The following is a 17,166-nucleotide window of genomic DNA, read 5'->3' on the forward strand; positions in this document are numbered from 1 at the left end:
TGAACTGATCAGTACAATATTGCGAGGGAACGCAAAAGTTTTGCGAGGTAACGTAAAAGAAAAAAAATTCCCCATGTCTCCTGGAGGGCTCCGTATTGTTACAATATTTTTTACTATCAAATTAGATTTTGTTCCTTTTTTATTTAAAGCACAGTTATAGTTAGATCAGTAGCTACACTCCAAATGATAGCAGATTTTCAAATACGTAACGTACAAAGAACAATAAAAGTTATTTATGGTAAGCTGTTGGGGTCGGTTTTCCTGAAACAAATTTTTGTGTGAATCATTCCGTAGCTATGTCACTGATTTTGTTATTTTCTTCTTGTTTTCTTCAAAACATTCAGAGTCCATGGAGTCCACAAACGAGGTTAGCAGGCACTGAAATATCTGCGAAAGAAAGAAAAGAGAAATGATTAAGGATTTGTAGTGTCGCAGTTTTCCCATTGAATTGGCACATTGGAACCCACAAATTAACACAGGTTACAGCTGAACTGTGAAACAAAACTGATTTGATACCTATTTTATCTGGCTTTGGGAGATTCAAGCTGTTCATGAGCTCCACAAACTCGTCCTTCGACTTTATGAGACGAGGGTTATACTTGCGTTCTTCACCAACCGTGGAAACAGTCTGACCTGATTCACAAAAACACATCCAGTCAGTATTACATGTAGGTACATGTTTATGGTATAGTTTTAGCTTAGAACCCCACTGATTAACTACAACATAGTGGTACATTTCAGTAAAGTAGACTACATCTCAAAAGTTAATTCAGTAATTCAATGCAAAAGTGTAAACCAAATATTATGTACAGGAGATTCATTATATACACTAATATACTTTAAGCCCTGTTTTACTCTTGGTATTGACTAATGATTTACAACTAATGAAGAAAGGCTCTAAATTCAGTTTTCCAAAACTAACTGTTGGGAACTTATTTCTACCACAGATTTTCCTTCCACTCAACATTCCAATAATATGCTTGGATACATCTCTCAATTTTTATTTATTATATCCCAATTTGTTTATTACTCTATTTAATACATTTGTAAAACAATACTATAAAAACTGTCTTGTAAATTATGTGACATTATTTTTAATTAGATATGATTTCAAACATTATGTATATGTGTTTATAACTAACCTAAATAGTCATGTGCTGGGTAGACGAGGCAGTCATCAGGCAGCGTGAAGATCTTGTCGTGGATTGAATCGTAAAGGCATTTTGCGCAGCCTGTAGTAGAGATGTGACAATTTCAGAAGATTTAGGATACTTCAGGAGTGTAAACAATGAGAGCATTTCAAAATATTCCATGCTGAAGTTTACATAATAGCTTAAAAACAACATTACAATAATTCCACCAAGACAGATTCTGAATCCATACTTCAACAGTTCATTAAAAGGCTTTTTCTACACAAGCCAATGAGGCAACTCATTCCCATCATTCAGGTGGTTTAGTGAATGAATGAATTTCAGAAATGGAGGGCGTTGTGCCCCGAGGACTAGAATTGGGAAACTATTTATGTAATGATAGATCCACTAAAAACATACAAGTCATGACATATGCCTACCTTGCTGGAAGTCTGTTCTGCCACAGCCTCGGATAAGCAGAGCATCCCCAGTAAAAGCCATGCTTTCATCTGATGACACTAAGGTTGTGCACCCATCCGTATGTCCCGGTGTTTCTCTTACAGTCAGGTACTACAGAAGGAAACAACAGTCAGCTCAAAGCATGTCAGATCGTTTTTTTATTTGGCAATTTCAACTGAAATGTTCCTAATTTTACAGTGCGTGAATTACAAATAAAAAAAAAAAATTAAATGTAAAGCTGACAAGCACATTTTTACACCTGATCTCTCAACTACACCGAGATAAAACAGTTATGAAAAAGTTTTTTAGCTTTATTACATGTTTTCCAAAGCAGATTTTGTCGCCCTCTGACAGCAGGATATCTGCAGAGGCACCGCTGAATTTAGAGATGGCACTCTTCAGTCCTGCAATTCTTTTTTTCATCAACCCTGAGCTGGTTATGTGGTCTGCATGGCAGTGGGTATTCACTATCAGAAAAAAAGGGAATAAAATACAGGTTACCATATAGAAATGTATGGGTGAAAGTCATTCTGCCCTTTGCATCTGTTTCAGGTCATTTTGTACTAGACTTTTTCGGGTACGGAAAAGAAGTTGTCTGCCACTGGGTGTTTAGAGTCAACTATGCTTCAAGCCATACCCACCAAGAGGACGTTTACTACCTGCTTTGTTGACAGAGGATTGAAAATAACGTGCATTTATATTGTTAGTCTACCATGCAGAAATGTGGTTATGACAGAGGGCATAAGGGATCACCACCCAGCTCTCTTATCAAGATAAGGCTGTTTTAAAACTGTGGTCAGCCCGCTACGAGTGGCATAGCTGCTAAGCAGTGGGCTTTAGGATAATTGCCCAAATAAGTTCCTCAACTGATTACCCAGCTAATATCAGATTGTTATACCTTTATTACTCTTTAAAGAGGAGACAAGTAAAAGTGTATAATATTCTGCAGAATAAGCACTTCAAAACTATTACTAAATTTAGCAGGTCTTCTGTCTATATTTTTTGCTTTGTCTATACATGAAGATCAATATAAGTAAATGTTATAGAGAACAGTAATATATTAGTTTAGCAGAAGAATGAATAAGTATTGCTTTTCTTGTAATAATAGTGATCCCATTGTATTATTTGTTTAGATTTTTTGCAAATAGTTGTGTAAATAAAGTGAAAAGTTGCTAGCCTTGTTCAAGATTATCAAACCATAGCAATCTCATACAGACACATGCCCATGTAACCACAACACATAACACCTACCGGCAGGAGTTCTGTGGGAGCGATTTATGGTTTGATCAGGTTTAGTAATCTGTCTTTTGTTTTAAAACTCCACATTGGGATCACTTATCAGGAAAATTGTATTAACTCCTAAAAGGGCTATGGTATTTGTTAACCAGAAAAAAAAAACAATATAAATAAGTTGTAATGTTGGTTTTCAGGAAATAATTAATTATTAATATAAACTTTTATTTGACACTGAAACTTTTTTATGATTATTTACCTCCATAATTCATGAAAATGCTTGACTACATTGATAAATAAGCTCATTTGCCATGGCTTAAGTATGCTGGTTCAAAAATAGTGTGACAGGGACTAGGAAATGGGGTAACAGGTAAATGGGCATTTTGATCATATTTTGAATTGACTGTAGGGGATAACAGTGTGACCACATGATTTTCATCTAAACATTTTAAATTGAAGCTTCTGCTCATTTACTGAAAGTAAAAGATTTTTACATGCTGTAGTGGACAACTGACCGTGTTTAAAATATTTTAAATTATTAATATGTTCTCTTGTTTCTATTTAAACTGAATCAAAGTAATTGTTTTTATCAATGGGATGCAATTGTAAGTGTCTTAAATAAGCATATTTAAAAACTTTACAATGCTTACACTGACATAGCCAGTTAGGAAGACCAGAACACAGATTTTTAAAACAAGTCTAAACTCATGGAAAGTAACAGTATTTTGTAGCTCAGCCACAAAAACACACACAGATACCTGCTAGTAACAGCTTTAGCCCCAGTTCCTCTACCAGGTTTAAGTCTCTGTCAATTGTCTCCAGCACAGGATCGATGATAATGGCCTCTCTGGTGTTCGTGTCTGCCAGCAGGTAGGTGTAGGTGCTGCTCTCCACCTCAAACAGCTAAACAGGAAAAACATGTGACAGGTGTTACTCTACAATAATTGCCAACAGACAATAAAGGTCACGTACTTCACGTCCTGCACATCTTCCTCAGATAATGTTGGTGAGTGTGGTGAAGACAAAGGAGAAGAGAAAGCAGATTGTAACGAGAATGCAGTGTGTGGGCATGATTTTTTTTTTTTTTGCATGATCAGTGTTACTATTTTGATGTAAGTATCTCCTTATTTGGGAGAATGGCGAAAAATATGTTGAATAAACTTGAAATGCAAACATATAAACTGTCATTGAGAAAAAGCAACAAAAAGTTGCCAATAAATATAGATACTGCATTATGGAATTGTAAAAATAAAGTCTACTTAGCTGTAAAGCATAACACAAACTGCAAAGTCATCCTGATGCAGACATACTGCATCTGTCAACTTCAGTCTAGCTTGACTGGGTTTTAACAAACCACCAAAAATACTAGACTACTAAAGATTAATCTCTACATCATGCTAGATGCTAACCCTTCATGCTTCCTGTTATCTTACATCAAGAATGAAGGTTAAACATTCTCATGACTCGATCCCTTTGACATAATTGAATAATTAACCCAGGCATAAGTTCATATAACGTGGACCTACTTGTCTGACGAGCAGTCCTTCTGTCTTCGCTATCCTGGAGCAGTAGAACCTGGCATTCCTCTGCAGGTCTACGACAGAATTCTTGCCGGGAGAGAGGCGCCTGCTTTGGGTTGCCGCATAACTCGAGCCCTCGGTGTTGGCTCCGAGACGAAGCGACAGAGCTACAGCCCGATGGATCGGTCTTACTCTGGTTAATACAGAGCACATTGTCGTTTTCTGTCTGAACTAGCAGCTAGGTTTGACTGGATAGCCACCAGCTATCCAGCACCGAAGAACCAGAAGCTGGTAACCGTAAGATTTTGAGGTTGTCCTTAAGACCGCGGCAGATACAAACAGATTAAAAACACAAACAAACCCTGAGCTCAGTCCCGTTTGGAAGCGAAGCTATTACTCGCTACTGTTTCATTCCGTCTTTACAGGAGCTTTGCCTACCACTATACCCAGAATTAAGACTACATAGCAACAAAATCCAGGTTTTCCGCTTTGATCGGCCAACCCTCACAACCGGTGTCACGAAACTAGGTCAAAAAAATGTCAGCTGTCGCGCGCAAACTGTTCCCAGGCGCGTTCACGGGGCACGCAGACAACATAACTATGGACTACGTGACAAATGTAGCATACGGCTCCATACCGAAACCAAACCTTACGTTGTTGTGATGAATGTGCATACTCACTCATAATAAATACGCAAGCATGCACGCACACGAACAGTTATTTCCAAACTCGTTTGGGGAATTTTTATTGGATAGCAATCACCTTACTATGTTTTAAAGTTTTAAAGAGGCAGTATCATGTATTTTCCAGAAATATAGTTCCGTTTTATAACACAATCAAGTAACTATGTTGCCGTCAGTTGCTATAAAAGTGATATCAAATATGACTTGAAAGAGTTTTGATTTAGTATTTTAACAATAGGGTCTCTTTAAACGTTTCTACTCTTTATGAAACTCCGCCTTCAGGAAGTTATCACGAGGAGAGAGGAAGGCATATCAAATACAAAAAGATAATAATACAATTATGTAAGAAGGAACAATATAATGAAGAGGCAAGAGGAAATGTGGATAAATAGGTTGAGGATTAGGCGTACACGTATAAAAAGTGGTCTAAATATTATAGGAAAACATACATCAGGGTTTGTTCTCATGTAGGAGAAAAAGGAGTGGAACATTTGATAAACTGTAGAAAATACAGAGAAAGAAAGAGAATGGAAAGACCAAGGATTCGAAAGCAATGTTTAATATTTTAGGGAAGCCTCGATCACAAGGTAACACATCACGTCACATTGTCCATCAAATTGGTATTTTTATTAAACTAAGTTATTTAGAATAGCTGACTGAATACTGAATGGAGATTATATACCCTTTGGCATTTAATGCCTTATAAAAAAACTGATGTGGGGTCTGAATTTATGTAATTGGTTTTACTATTACTGTAATTATAATTAACATTTTATGTTCTACTGTTTTCCGCAGCTAAAACATGCCAGACATTACAGAAGAGTACTTGATAGTTTTCTTTGCATTTTGTTGCCACTCTGATAAGTCCTCAATAAAGTATTATTATCTGTTAGCATTATTATCAGCCTAATAACCTCTATGTTCAATGATAACACCAAAGACATGAGAGGCAGGTCTATAATGTGTTAATCTTTATTGTCAGTTATCTCAGAAAGGAAATGGTTGCTGGCAAGGTCTCCTCTGGATCTGCTGTGGTGTCCTTCAATATTTCTGATTTAATCTGCAATCAAAGTGCAAACAGAGTAGATTCAACATCACATTTTAATCTGAAGAAAAAAATAATTACCTACCCCAGCTTGTTGAGTCCATGTCTACAAACTGAATCATTTACTTTTCTTTAATACTTAAAACCTAAGCATTAACTTTAATATATTCAAGACTGAAAAGGACAACCTGGTTTTAGACAGTATGGTATTTACCTCTGTGACTCCTTCAACCCACTGGAGCAGGTGAGTTACTCTGCTGTAGACGCCTGGTTTGTTAGGCCGGGCACAGCCTTCTCCCCAACTCACCACCCCTGCCAGTCTCCAGTCCCCATTAGGTGTCTCACACACCAGTGGTCCCCCACTGTCTCCCTTAAAAGAATAGCAAACAAGTCTGACCTGGTGATTCTTCAGAGTCCTTGTTAGGCTTTGAGAAGAAATTTCTGAAAAGGCTTGTGTGTAATTGCGTGTGTAATTTTGATGTGTCTGCTTTGTTTTCTCAAGTCCCCTGTCAGTGACAGCAGATGTCCACTCACTCTGAGTTTTGTTCTGCTGAAGGTTTCTTTCTTGTTGAAAGGGAGTATTTCCTTTCCATTGTCACCATGTGAATGCTCGCTTTGAGGGACTGCTGCAAAGTTAATGACTTGATGCAAGCAGCTGTCGTGTTGCCACATCCTCATTCAGTAGGAAGGATTGCTGCAACGTTACTGACCCAATACACTTTGCTGTGTTTCCTTAGACACCAAACGTTTTTACAAGTTGGCACAATAAACTGAATTTAACTGCACTTATAATTGGGATCAAATAAAATTGTAATCCCTTTAAATGATTGAATTTTATTTATCATATATATCTGTATTTAAATCGAATCAGTTTGCTTTGTAAAGTGCATTTGAGATGCATTTGTTGTGAATTGGTGCTATATAAGCACTGACTGAGAGTGAATTATGTCACTTGGGGTATACCTGGCAAGAGTCGACGCCCCCTGAAAGGCTCCCAGCACAAATCATCCGTGGAGTAATGAAGGCCCCATAGATGGCCAAGCTGGAGCAGACGGACTGAGCTATCACATTCACCTGAGCCTCCTGTAGATTTTCTGACACAAACCCTGAAACATTAGTAATAACACAAACAAAGAACATTTAAGAAACAACTCCCTTATGGGTTATTTAAAATTACTTAGAGATTATTTTAAACAAAATTTAGTAAGCTGAACAATATAGTTTAAGGACGTTTTCACTTTTTGGTGTACTTCATCACCAGTGGGTAACGAAAGGATCTTCCCAAAGGATCAATAAAGTACAAGTCTAAGTCTAAGTCTAAGTCTAAATATAGCTGACAGAATTTTATTAGTGTTTTACTTTTAAAACAATTTGGTTTAGCCTAATGGATATCAGACTCTTGGGGAACATTTATTTGTTTTAATTCACCTCCTTCTTGGGAAAATCCCCAGCCTGTGATCCAGCAGGGTGCTCCAGGAGGAAAAGACTCTTTCGGTGTCGGTAAACACACTGGCCGCACCCCACCTATAAAAAGAGGCACCAACTATCAGATTGCAACATTTTATTATAGGTACAATCTAAGCAGTAAAATCATAAAAATCACTTAGGTGTAAAGATCACAAAACATTTTTTTGTCACATGAAACACTGTCACTTTTCAAAAACAAGCTTTTTCTATTGTTTTCTTAATCAGCTTCTTGTTTGTTATTATATTTTTGTCAAGGTTAATACATAAAAATTTTACAACAAGTTTTAAATTCATACACAAATACCAATACAATTCTTAATTAAAAAAAATGCTCCTTTCCCCCATATTTCATGGGTGAAGTGATAACGCAGAAGCTGCTAATGTTATTTATTTATTTATTTGACTGGATGTTTGACTACCTTTCTTGGTAGAAATGTCAGAGTTCATTTATACTATTTGGCTTCTTGAACCAGAATCTGTTTAAACTTTGATTGGAGATTTTTTTTAGGATTGATGTTGAGGGTATTCCAGAAGCCTAATATTAGCTTTCACATGTATTTACAAGATGTATTTGGGACCATTTCTCAACTGGAACACTCAGCTATGTTCACAGTTCAACTACCTGATCCAGATAAAATGGTTTGTGGGCTTCAGTGAAACAAATGCAGAATTTTAATGGCCTGACCAGTTGTTTACCAAGGACAAAGCCAGTGCTCCAAAATATACTCATAGCTTCCTTTGTGGAAAATACAAATTCGTTATGAGGAAACATTTTATGGTCAGAGGGGACAAAGATAAAGTAATTATGCCATAATGACTAGAAGCATGTTTGAAGGAGTTGATTATTTCAAACTTATAAACACTGCACCAACTACCAAACACGGTGGTAAAACTATCATGCTGAGGGCCCATTTTGCTGCCATTTCATTGGTGCTTTGCCATATATATAGAAGACTACCTCCAAAGTCTACACTTCACAACTACGCAGTCAAATACAATTGGGTTTAAAAATCTGTGCTTTATGTGTCTACCTGAGCAAACACACCCTGTTGATGGATTACACTGAAAAGTGGGATCTTAAAATAAAATAAATGTAAAGCAAGAATTACCACAGGCCCTTACTGATGACTGTGTGTGGTTTTTCTGCACTGTGAGCAAATCATCAACAATAGCTGAAGTCACTTAGACACATATTTATGAGGGGTATATCTATATATTTGAGCATGTATGTGTAATTTTAACCTGGAATAGATAATGGAAATTCTATAATTAATTTAGAGTAGACTAAATTAATTGTAGAATTAATTTTTGTTTCTAAAAATTACTGAAGAAACTCTGTTGTATTGTTAGTCCATTTAAAAAAGAATGACTAAAAAAATAATTAAAACCCCAATATTTAATATGATATTCAGTTGGAATGTGTGTAAACTTCTAACTGGAACAGCTACTTCATAACAACAGCCTCATGATCAATCCAACAAAGAAAAAGGTATGGGAAAATATGCATGAGTCCTCAAAGCTAATTTACCATTACTATATTTCTAAAATGATTAATTGTTAACCATCAGCTGATAAATTAAATTCCCATATGTTAGTTAAGCGCTAGTTCATAAAACAAAATGTCATAAGACACATCCACTGTGTATTTAATCGTTTTTAAGGATGTTTTCAAATCCGCCAGTAGATGGAGCTATTTCTTTGTTACCAGTCATGTCCATGTCAGTGATGGTGCGCAGCAGCCCCACATCATAGTCATTGTTGTTCTTGTTAAACTGAGGGTGGTAGTGAATCAGCTGAGCTCCGTGGCGTTTCCCCATGGAGCTGTGTGCGATGCTCACTGTGCCCACTACCACAAACCAGTCTGCTGCTTGAAACATGTTGTTTCTGCAAAGAAGAGAAATAATCTGTTTGCAGGTTTACTTCAAGCTCAGGTAACAACATAGACTCCATATATTTCTCAAAAGCTCTGAGGCTGAGGCAGTTGAAGTCCAAAACTAGGCTAGGATTTAGGATTTTATTTGACAACATTCTGATTCGAACTGTGTGTCATTTAAAGGGACTAAAACAAGTACAAGTACCAGTTTTACTTTACAGACAGCAAGTTTTTAGAACTAAAACAAAAGTAATATGAATTTATATGTTGATTAATTCAATGTTATTACATCAGTTCCATTATTACAATCAAATGTTTCTTAGTCACTAATTTTTTGATTAACATCTTATTTTCACTTCAGCTCTACAGACAATTTAGTGAGCAGCTTTTTGTCTGAAGTGGAGCTCAAAATATTTTCCGTAAGTGCTCAAAATCCCAATTAAACATTAAAGGGGTTGTGTGGAGAGTACTAGCAGACAAAACACCATCTGTCTACTTCAAGCTCTTCGTTTCAAAATGTGTGAGTGCTTTTGCTTCAATTTTATTTGTTACATGCTCATAGATTGACCAACAACCTTCCACTAGCAGATTAACTAAAAGTGACTGCCTGACTGAATGGCACCTTTTGTCAGTTTTCTGTACATTTTCCCCATAAGTCTACCTCTTACTCAACAAAGCAGTGAGCTGCAGTGATGACCCAGTGGGGGGAGATGATGGCGCCTCCGCAGACGTGCTTCCCCTTCCAGTGCATGCTGACTTGCCAACCCCACTTGCCCTCTGCCGCTAAGGTCCCGCCCACAATACGTTGGCCGCCATTGACCATAACCTGGCAAGCTATATTTGGGATGAGAAAAAATATATATATGTACATGGAGTAGCAATAAAAATACATTTTAAAAATTGCCTGTCTACAAAGGTTATGAAATAGTTTGCAACAAAGAAAAAGGCCATAGAGCAATAACTTCCAGACAGGGGATAGAAATATAGTCAGACTAAGGCAGGTAAGCACAGACTTAGTGCTCTGCATGCATTTATAACCCACTGACTGTAATTTTCTTTACCTGCAGTGATGTTTCCTGTCTGGTTGACTGGGTTCTTAGACAGAAAAGGTAGTTGACTTGAGACACTGCAGCTCCCTCCTGTGTCACAAGGAGGAGGTGATTCATTTGACTCAGATGGGAATGCTAGGAACTTGACTGATAAAAAAAGAGACAAGAAATGCAGTGAGATGACAGCATTAGTTACTTCATGCTGACAGTGAGGACTTTTATCTGTAGCGAGGATGGTTTGGAGAATGAACCTATGTTGAATTTTTTTGAAGTAAATTATATGCTTACATTGTGTTTGAGTTTTCTCATGATAAAACAAACTGATTAATAATGCAGTCTAATTAGGTGTAACTAATAGCAGGAATTATATGAATTAAATGTACATCTCTTTTTTTTCATTGGTTTTATGTAATATTCACATTTTCTGAGAAATAAAATTTTTCATTAATTGTAAGCCACAATTATCTAAATTAACAAAAAAAAATGCTTGTAATCATTCATTTTATGTTTTGTTAAACTTTACAACACATATAGCTAATAACTAAAATATAAGTTTTAATATAGTAAAACTGTTTAGTAATATTATAATCTATGAACATGCACCTGTAGGTAAAAAAAGAAATCACATATTTGGACATTTTATATCAAAATCAGACCGCGGTGTAAATGTATATTCAAACATTCCTTTCAGCTTCAGCTCCTGGCTGATGACCAATCAACATGGAAAAATGCCATCTCATCCTCCCTGAACTGCTCTTTTGCAATTTGAGCTAAATGAGTCCTGACACTGTCACACCATCTCAAATGGTTGGAAATTAATTATTCAAGGTATGAGAAGGCAAGAGATAGCTAACCTGAAACCAGTTTGACTTGTTAAAACCAGATTTCTTTTGGCATGACAGTGTGATTAGTTCTAGTTCTATTTCTTAGAGAAAAATAATACATGGTTATTAGCTATATGTCATCTGTCATATAACTTATGGGTTCAAGTATCAATCTTACAGATTATGTAAATGTAGATAAAGTTGATTTCATCACATACCTAAGAGAGCAGTAATGATGACCAGCTTAATACACAGCGGGATTCCCAGTATTACAAGCAGTTCACGAGATGAAAAGGCACGATGGTTTCCACCTACAACAAACAAAAAAAATTAGAATTCGGGGTGTTAAATAATCTATTTTTGAGAAAACATGACTAACATTCAAATCCAGAATCTGCAAGAACTAACTCTTGTAGTCTATTCAGTATCCTTTTTGAGCTGCAGATTAGCCCTGCTGGTCCTTCTTCTGTATCAAACGTTGCATGAAGTCCACTTGGATTGCAACTTATAAAATTAGGACCGAGTGTATGAGATTTGTGATACGTTATATTTCAAGACTTTATATTTCATGAATATTTGATAACTATTATTACGGAATATGTTTTCATACAATAAGAAAACAGATTTTCTTATTGCATGACTCTTTCATCACTCTGCCTGGTTAGCAGTGCTGCCTACTAGAAAGAAGCATGCAAGGCCATCTGACATTCTGGTAACCTGTCAGAGAGTCTTCAATTTAATATTCAGGTCTTCTACTTCTACTTCACAATTTTACTCCTCCAATGTCATCTTATTCACTTTTTCAACTGCTGCAGCTGTAATTTTTTTAAAAAGAAAATGTGAAAATCTATTTAGTTTTTCTGTGTAGAGACCTACTGTCATTGCAAGAGTACCATAGAACTGTGCAGCTTTCTTCATAATCTGAAAAGTTATTTTGTTCTAACTCCTGATTCAACTGCAAGTACTGCATCAATTACTTTTTAAATGATTGTTAGAATCTCTGAATATACTCAAATCTAAGTCTGTGTTCTCTGAATACTGTGTGAGGTTTTGTCTAAAGAGGAGTTTGCACAACCAATTTTAAAACATCACTGCATATTTTCAAACGAGACAGGCTTATTATTTATAGATGTGTTTTCCAATCAAAACAATCAAATATTATTATTTTTCTATTATTTACCATAATGGCAACAATAAAAGGAAACCTGAACTATAGCAATATGAGCTGCTGGATCAAATACACTAAATCTGGTAAATCTATATGATTTTGTGCTTATATGTGGATAAAATATAACTATTGATAATGCATTGATAATGATTTTAATACTTTTACAAACCTGATAGCAGTGTGCTTAATCTTTGAATTAATTTAGAAAGAACTTAAAACAGATTTTCGTATTATTTTTGGCTCCTATACAGTCTAATAAGCTCTAATGTATTTTATTGCAAAGTTAGAAAATTATGGCAATAATACATTTTTATCATTATATTTTCAAAACTGATGTAAACTGTACCATATAAAAGTTTGCTCTGTCTGTAAATTCTTATTTAGTTCAAAGAATCTTTATAGAGCTTGGTGTTACACTCTATCAGCTCTCATAGACGAATCACAGGCAATGCTTTTATAAACCATTGTAAGGTAGACAATGAGGTACAATGTTCTTTCAGCAAAACAAGCTGTCATCTGAGATGAACAATTTACTTTGCTTCCTAGCTGCTGCTGGCTCTGAGACAGGTTAACAGCAGCTTTTGTAAGGAGGAAGAATTAAAAAAGGAAACACTCAATGACCTCTAACTAGCTCGGTGAAATGTCACAAAACCCCTGGAAATCAAAATTTTTTAGTTGTTTTATTTTTTGGTTTGCTGCAAAAGCAAAGTTTTTGGTTGGTTGTTGTGTTAGAGCAACATTTTTATTGGAAAAGTATTGCAGAGACATAATTCCAAATGTACATGAATGGTATATGTATGAGGTCAATAAGAGAGAGACAAGAGTTTTTTTTTTTTTTTTGTTGATTGTAAATAACAAAAACTTAAATAAGCCTATAGAATACATTGTTTTGCAGGTGGATTGCTTTTCCCATTTTGCTCACTTCTCATACAGCTGAACCAAAGTGTGAAGGTTAGTTTTGTCTGGTGTAGGTTTGCCTTTTGCCACAAAATATTCAAAGCATTCATTGCTTATTTATTGTACAAAACCAGAGAGAGCACAATTAATACTTGGTGGCAAAATGGTTTTCATGGCCATGCAAAGTGCCCTTTTAAATCTTGAATATTTCTCTTGTAGATACTAAAGTTTGAATATTTCCAGTATGCAATGTTTCCATTAAAAATAGCTACTGGTAGGAGAACATATTTTAATGATTTGCATTTCTTAACGAATCTGACTGCTGGAATGAGACATAGAATTAACACATGTGCCCCAGGACAAACTCGTTCACTCTTACAAAGCCTTGCGATTTAGTTTGATAAATGCAAAAGAAAATGCAGAAGGCACATGCTTTTTAAAAGAAAAGTCATAATTTGCAACCACCAGACTGGAAAAAATCTAAATTTGACAAGATGGATGCAAGTCATGTCATAAATCACATGACACAGCAGGTCAGTTCCCTATTTAGGATTAAGCTTCCTGAGGTTCTCTGATGAAATAGTTTGCTCATCCGAAGGCTGAACCAACACACACATACGCATCAAACACACTGCACATTTTTTTTATATCAAGTAAAACATGAGCTGCATACAATCAGTCATAGGGAAAACAGCTTAATGTCAGTTATATGCTTGAGTGACAGCTACCTGAGGCAGATGAGCACTGGTAGAGCATAAAATCTCTCAGGTTTCTGATGAAAGCCTGTTGACAGGTCAGGTTTTAACAATTGAGGTGATGAACTCTAGAAGTTAATTCAAGTTTAATTTCCTCAAAAAAAAAATTCTCCATAGTTTTGAGTTGACTAAAATTTTTTTCATACATAGCCATGAAATAGACAGAAAGCATATTTCTCAAGGACAACAGTATGACGGTTATATCCTGTACTATATACCTACAGTTTTGTAAATAACAGGTAAATAAATAACAGAAAATTCTTCTTCACTTTCCAAATCTCACAGACAAATTTGGAAAGGAGTTAAAAAACTTTAAACTCACTTAGTATGCTGTTTAGTAGGTTTCTTAGATGGAAATTTTTGCTTGATTATATTTGGTTTTGTAATTTTTGTGAACATCACCTTGGTCAGAGGCTGTTTTGTATTTTTTGTGACTTTCATGGATTGTTGTCAAGTTGTTTCTTTGAGTGACTTATGCAAAGGTTTTTCTTAACTGGAACTGAGTAAGAGTTTCATTGAAGTTCATATTTTGTTTCATTTGTTTGGTTAATCAGTGGTAAGTATACTGGCTAATCAGTATAACATTTTATTCTTGATTTTATTGATTCTTAATTCTAGTCAGTTTTACATTTTTAAGTATAATGATCACTTTCCACTAAATACAGATGAAATCTAAATTCTGAGGGACACGTAGACTGTTTTGTGCTTCTTTTAACATAATAATATTTTCCTGTTAAATGTTCAATAATTATTTTAGTGTCACAATACTGGTTTAATAATTAATATAATTTAAAATCTCCTACAGATACCTTATCCATGAGTGCACAGATTGTATTCTCTGCAATAGGATTAACTATTTTTAGTATAGATTCATTTTTTACTATTTTCAGCCTTCAGTGCATGATAGCAGAAAGGTCATTTGAAGTTCAACAGCAATAAAACACTTAAGACTTTATCCCATGCTAACCCTCTTATTGACATGACTTTACTATATCTCTGCAAAACAAACTCATATTGTTGGAACAGATTTCTGAACCATTTTTGTTGCAGTGAGTACCACTGGGCCCACAATCCAGTGGTACTTTTGCCGTAGACCAGCCCCAACCAGGTTAGGGTTATGGTTAGTTTGTTTATTTGTGTATGGCCTTAGTATTTGAACTACTATCCAAAAGCTAGATCTAATCTAAACTGTTACAATACCTGTTTCTTCATTGTGGTCCTCTTTGGGCAACATTAAACGTATGGATTTGTCCTCCAGGATGTGTCCATCTGATGGCTTTCTCTGCTGAACTTCTGCAGGATTAGTGTTATCAGAAATTGGCGTGGTTGTGGTTTCTTGACCCCGAGCTTCTAAAAATTCAGAACTACATGTTTTGGAAAGTTTCCTCTCCTCTTTTTCTTTAGTAAAAAATGGAAATTCAGAGTATGGGTTTCCAGTAGTTGTGGTGTGACTGCTGGGAATGAGTGTGAGGACAGTGGAAGGGACCAGAGATGATATACTCAAAATTTCATGCTTGTCTGGACTTTGAAAAGATGTCGATGTCCATTGCAGAGGTGAATGGCAAGAACTCATGTTGTCTGATTGATTATGCAAATCCATAATTGTAAATAGTAGGCTTGGTCTCAGGTGGTGGAAGACATTCACATCAATGAAGGATGTTTTATTACTGGTGGATTTGAACAAGACTTAAACTTTAAAGAGACCTGCAAGAGCAAAATATTGAAAATATTAGTGCAAAAGTTGAGTTCTGTGTTATATAAACATAAGATGAGTCTTAAAAAAAATCCTGACAGAGCTAAATGAACAAATCGTTTCATTCTGTTCTCCAAAGTTTCACACGAAAACCCACTAGAAATCTACTTTTGATTGAATTTTTTAAAGCAGTCCAAAAAGATTTTTACCTGAACTCAAATGCACACATCTGCTTCATTTGTATTCAAAGAATTATCCATCCATGTGTTTTCTGTACCTATTAAACCAACCAGTGTCACAAAGAGAAAAAGAAATTCATCACCCGTGGAGAATAAGCGACAAGACTCCGAAGGATCCTGCTTACTGTGGTTCATCCTAAATCCAAAGATATATTCTCCAGTGCTGCAGATTCATCATCTTCAACTTGCACATGTTTCAGTTTGTCACCTGTGCTGCTGTCTTCCTTTTTGGATAACACTTAATCCACATTTTGTGTCATGCCCTTCTGCCCCTACCGCCTTTCCATAATCTTTCTTCTCTGACTGCTGCAGCCTTCCCTGCCGCAGCCGACTCAGTAACAGATATGCACCTGGGTAGTCATTGGCACTCTATGTAATATGCATGGCTATTATTGTGAGCCTGGGTCAGAGTTGAATAACAGAGGGTAATGTACACCTCAAACAATGAGTCACTCACAAGGGCAGGCTGGACTCGCGTAAACAGAATTGAATTTCACATAACCGAGAGATCAGTATCTAATAATTCAGCTCCCTTTATTAATTTGAATGGTTGTACAGGAACTGTAGGTCTTTTTGTACTGAGATTTCCCAAGGGTACTTATTTGATCTCCTTGTGTGAGACTATAAAGCTCTCAGATTGATCATCTTGTTGGAGAGTTAGTCAGCATTTTCTAGGTCACACAAAACTGATTATCACAAAGGAGAAGACACCTCAAGCAGATAGTGGATTTGTATGTCTCCATTATAGCATGACATGGCATAATTGATTTCTAAAAGACCTCATGTTTTATATTTATATATTTTTTTTAGATTTCTGAAATCTGAAAACATCTGAAAAGATTATACTGTGTTCTGTAGGTTTATGAGTATGTATCATCAATTAAATCTCCATCATAGATTCTCCTTAACAACATGAAACATGACAGTACATTTTTTTTGTTGAAAAAGGAAATGTATCTATTTTCAGGACCACTTATTTAAAATGTTAAATTACTAAGAATTTGCTGCAAACAATTTGTATTCTGAGAAATAGTCACAAAATGTAGATGTATTCTTCACACAATAACTGTCAATCAAGAATCAATTAAGATATTGAAAAAGTGTTACCATCATGTTTTTTTCTGAAATTTG

General features: G+C 35.7%; 2 protein-coding genes across 2 annotated transcripts; both read right to left on the reverse strand.

Annotated features, from left to right (window-relative positions):
• Positions 1–5,041, reverse strand: LOC102231791 (persulfide dioxygenase ETHE1, mitochondrial-like). Its single transcript, XM_005808562.2, has 7 exons — positions 4,349–5,041; positions 3,581–3,725; positions 1,908–2,056; positions 1,571–1,700; positions 1,143–1,232; positions 517–633; positions 1–387 (listed from the first exon to the last, which is right to left on the reverse strand). The coding sequence occupies exons 1-7, from the start codon at positions 4,553–4,555 to the stop codon at positions 341–343; spliced, it is 885 nt and encodes a 294-aa protein (XP_005808619.1). The 5' UTR covers positions 4,556–5,041; the 3' UTR covers positions 1–340.
• Positions 5,042–5,854: 813 nt separating this feature from the next.
• On the reverse strand, positions 5,855–16,347 carry LOC111608141 (transmembrane protease serine 6-like). The gene is made up of 11 exons (XM_023331219.1): positions 16,161–16,347; positions 16,006–16,073; positions 15,304–15,807; positions 11,502–11,594; positions 10,472–10,606; positions 10,079–10,244; positions 9,243–9,421; positions 7,499–7,594; positions 7,034–7,176; positions 6,285–6,440; positions 5,855–6,085 (listed from the first exon to the last, which is right to left on the reverse strand). Exons 3-11 carry the CDS (start codon positions 15,701–15,703, stop codon positions 6,008–6,010), a joined length of 1,446 nt encoding a protein of 481 aa, XP_023186987.1. The 5' UTR covers positions 15,704–15,807; positions 16,006–16,073; positions 16,161–16,347; the 3' UTR covers positions 5,855–6,007.
• Positions 16,348–17,166: the final 819 nt, after the last annotated feature.

The sequence above is a fragment of the Xiphophorus maculatus genome, chromosome 3 (assembly GCF_002775205.1).
Source record: "Xiphophorus maculatus strain JP 163 A chromosome 3, X_maculatus-5.0-male, whole genome shotgun sequence".
NCBI lineage: Eukaryota > Metazoa > Chordata > Actinopteri > Cyprinodontiformes > Poeciliidae > Xiphophorus > Xiphophorus maculatus.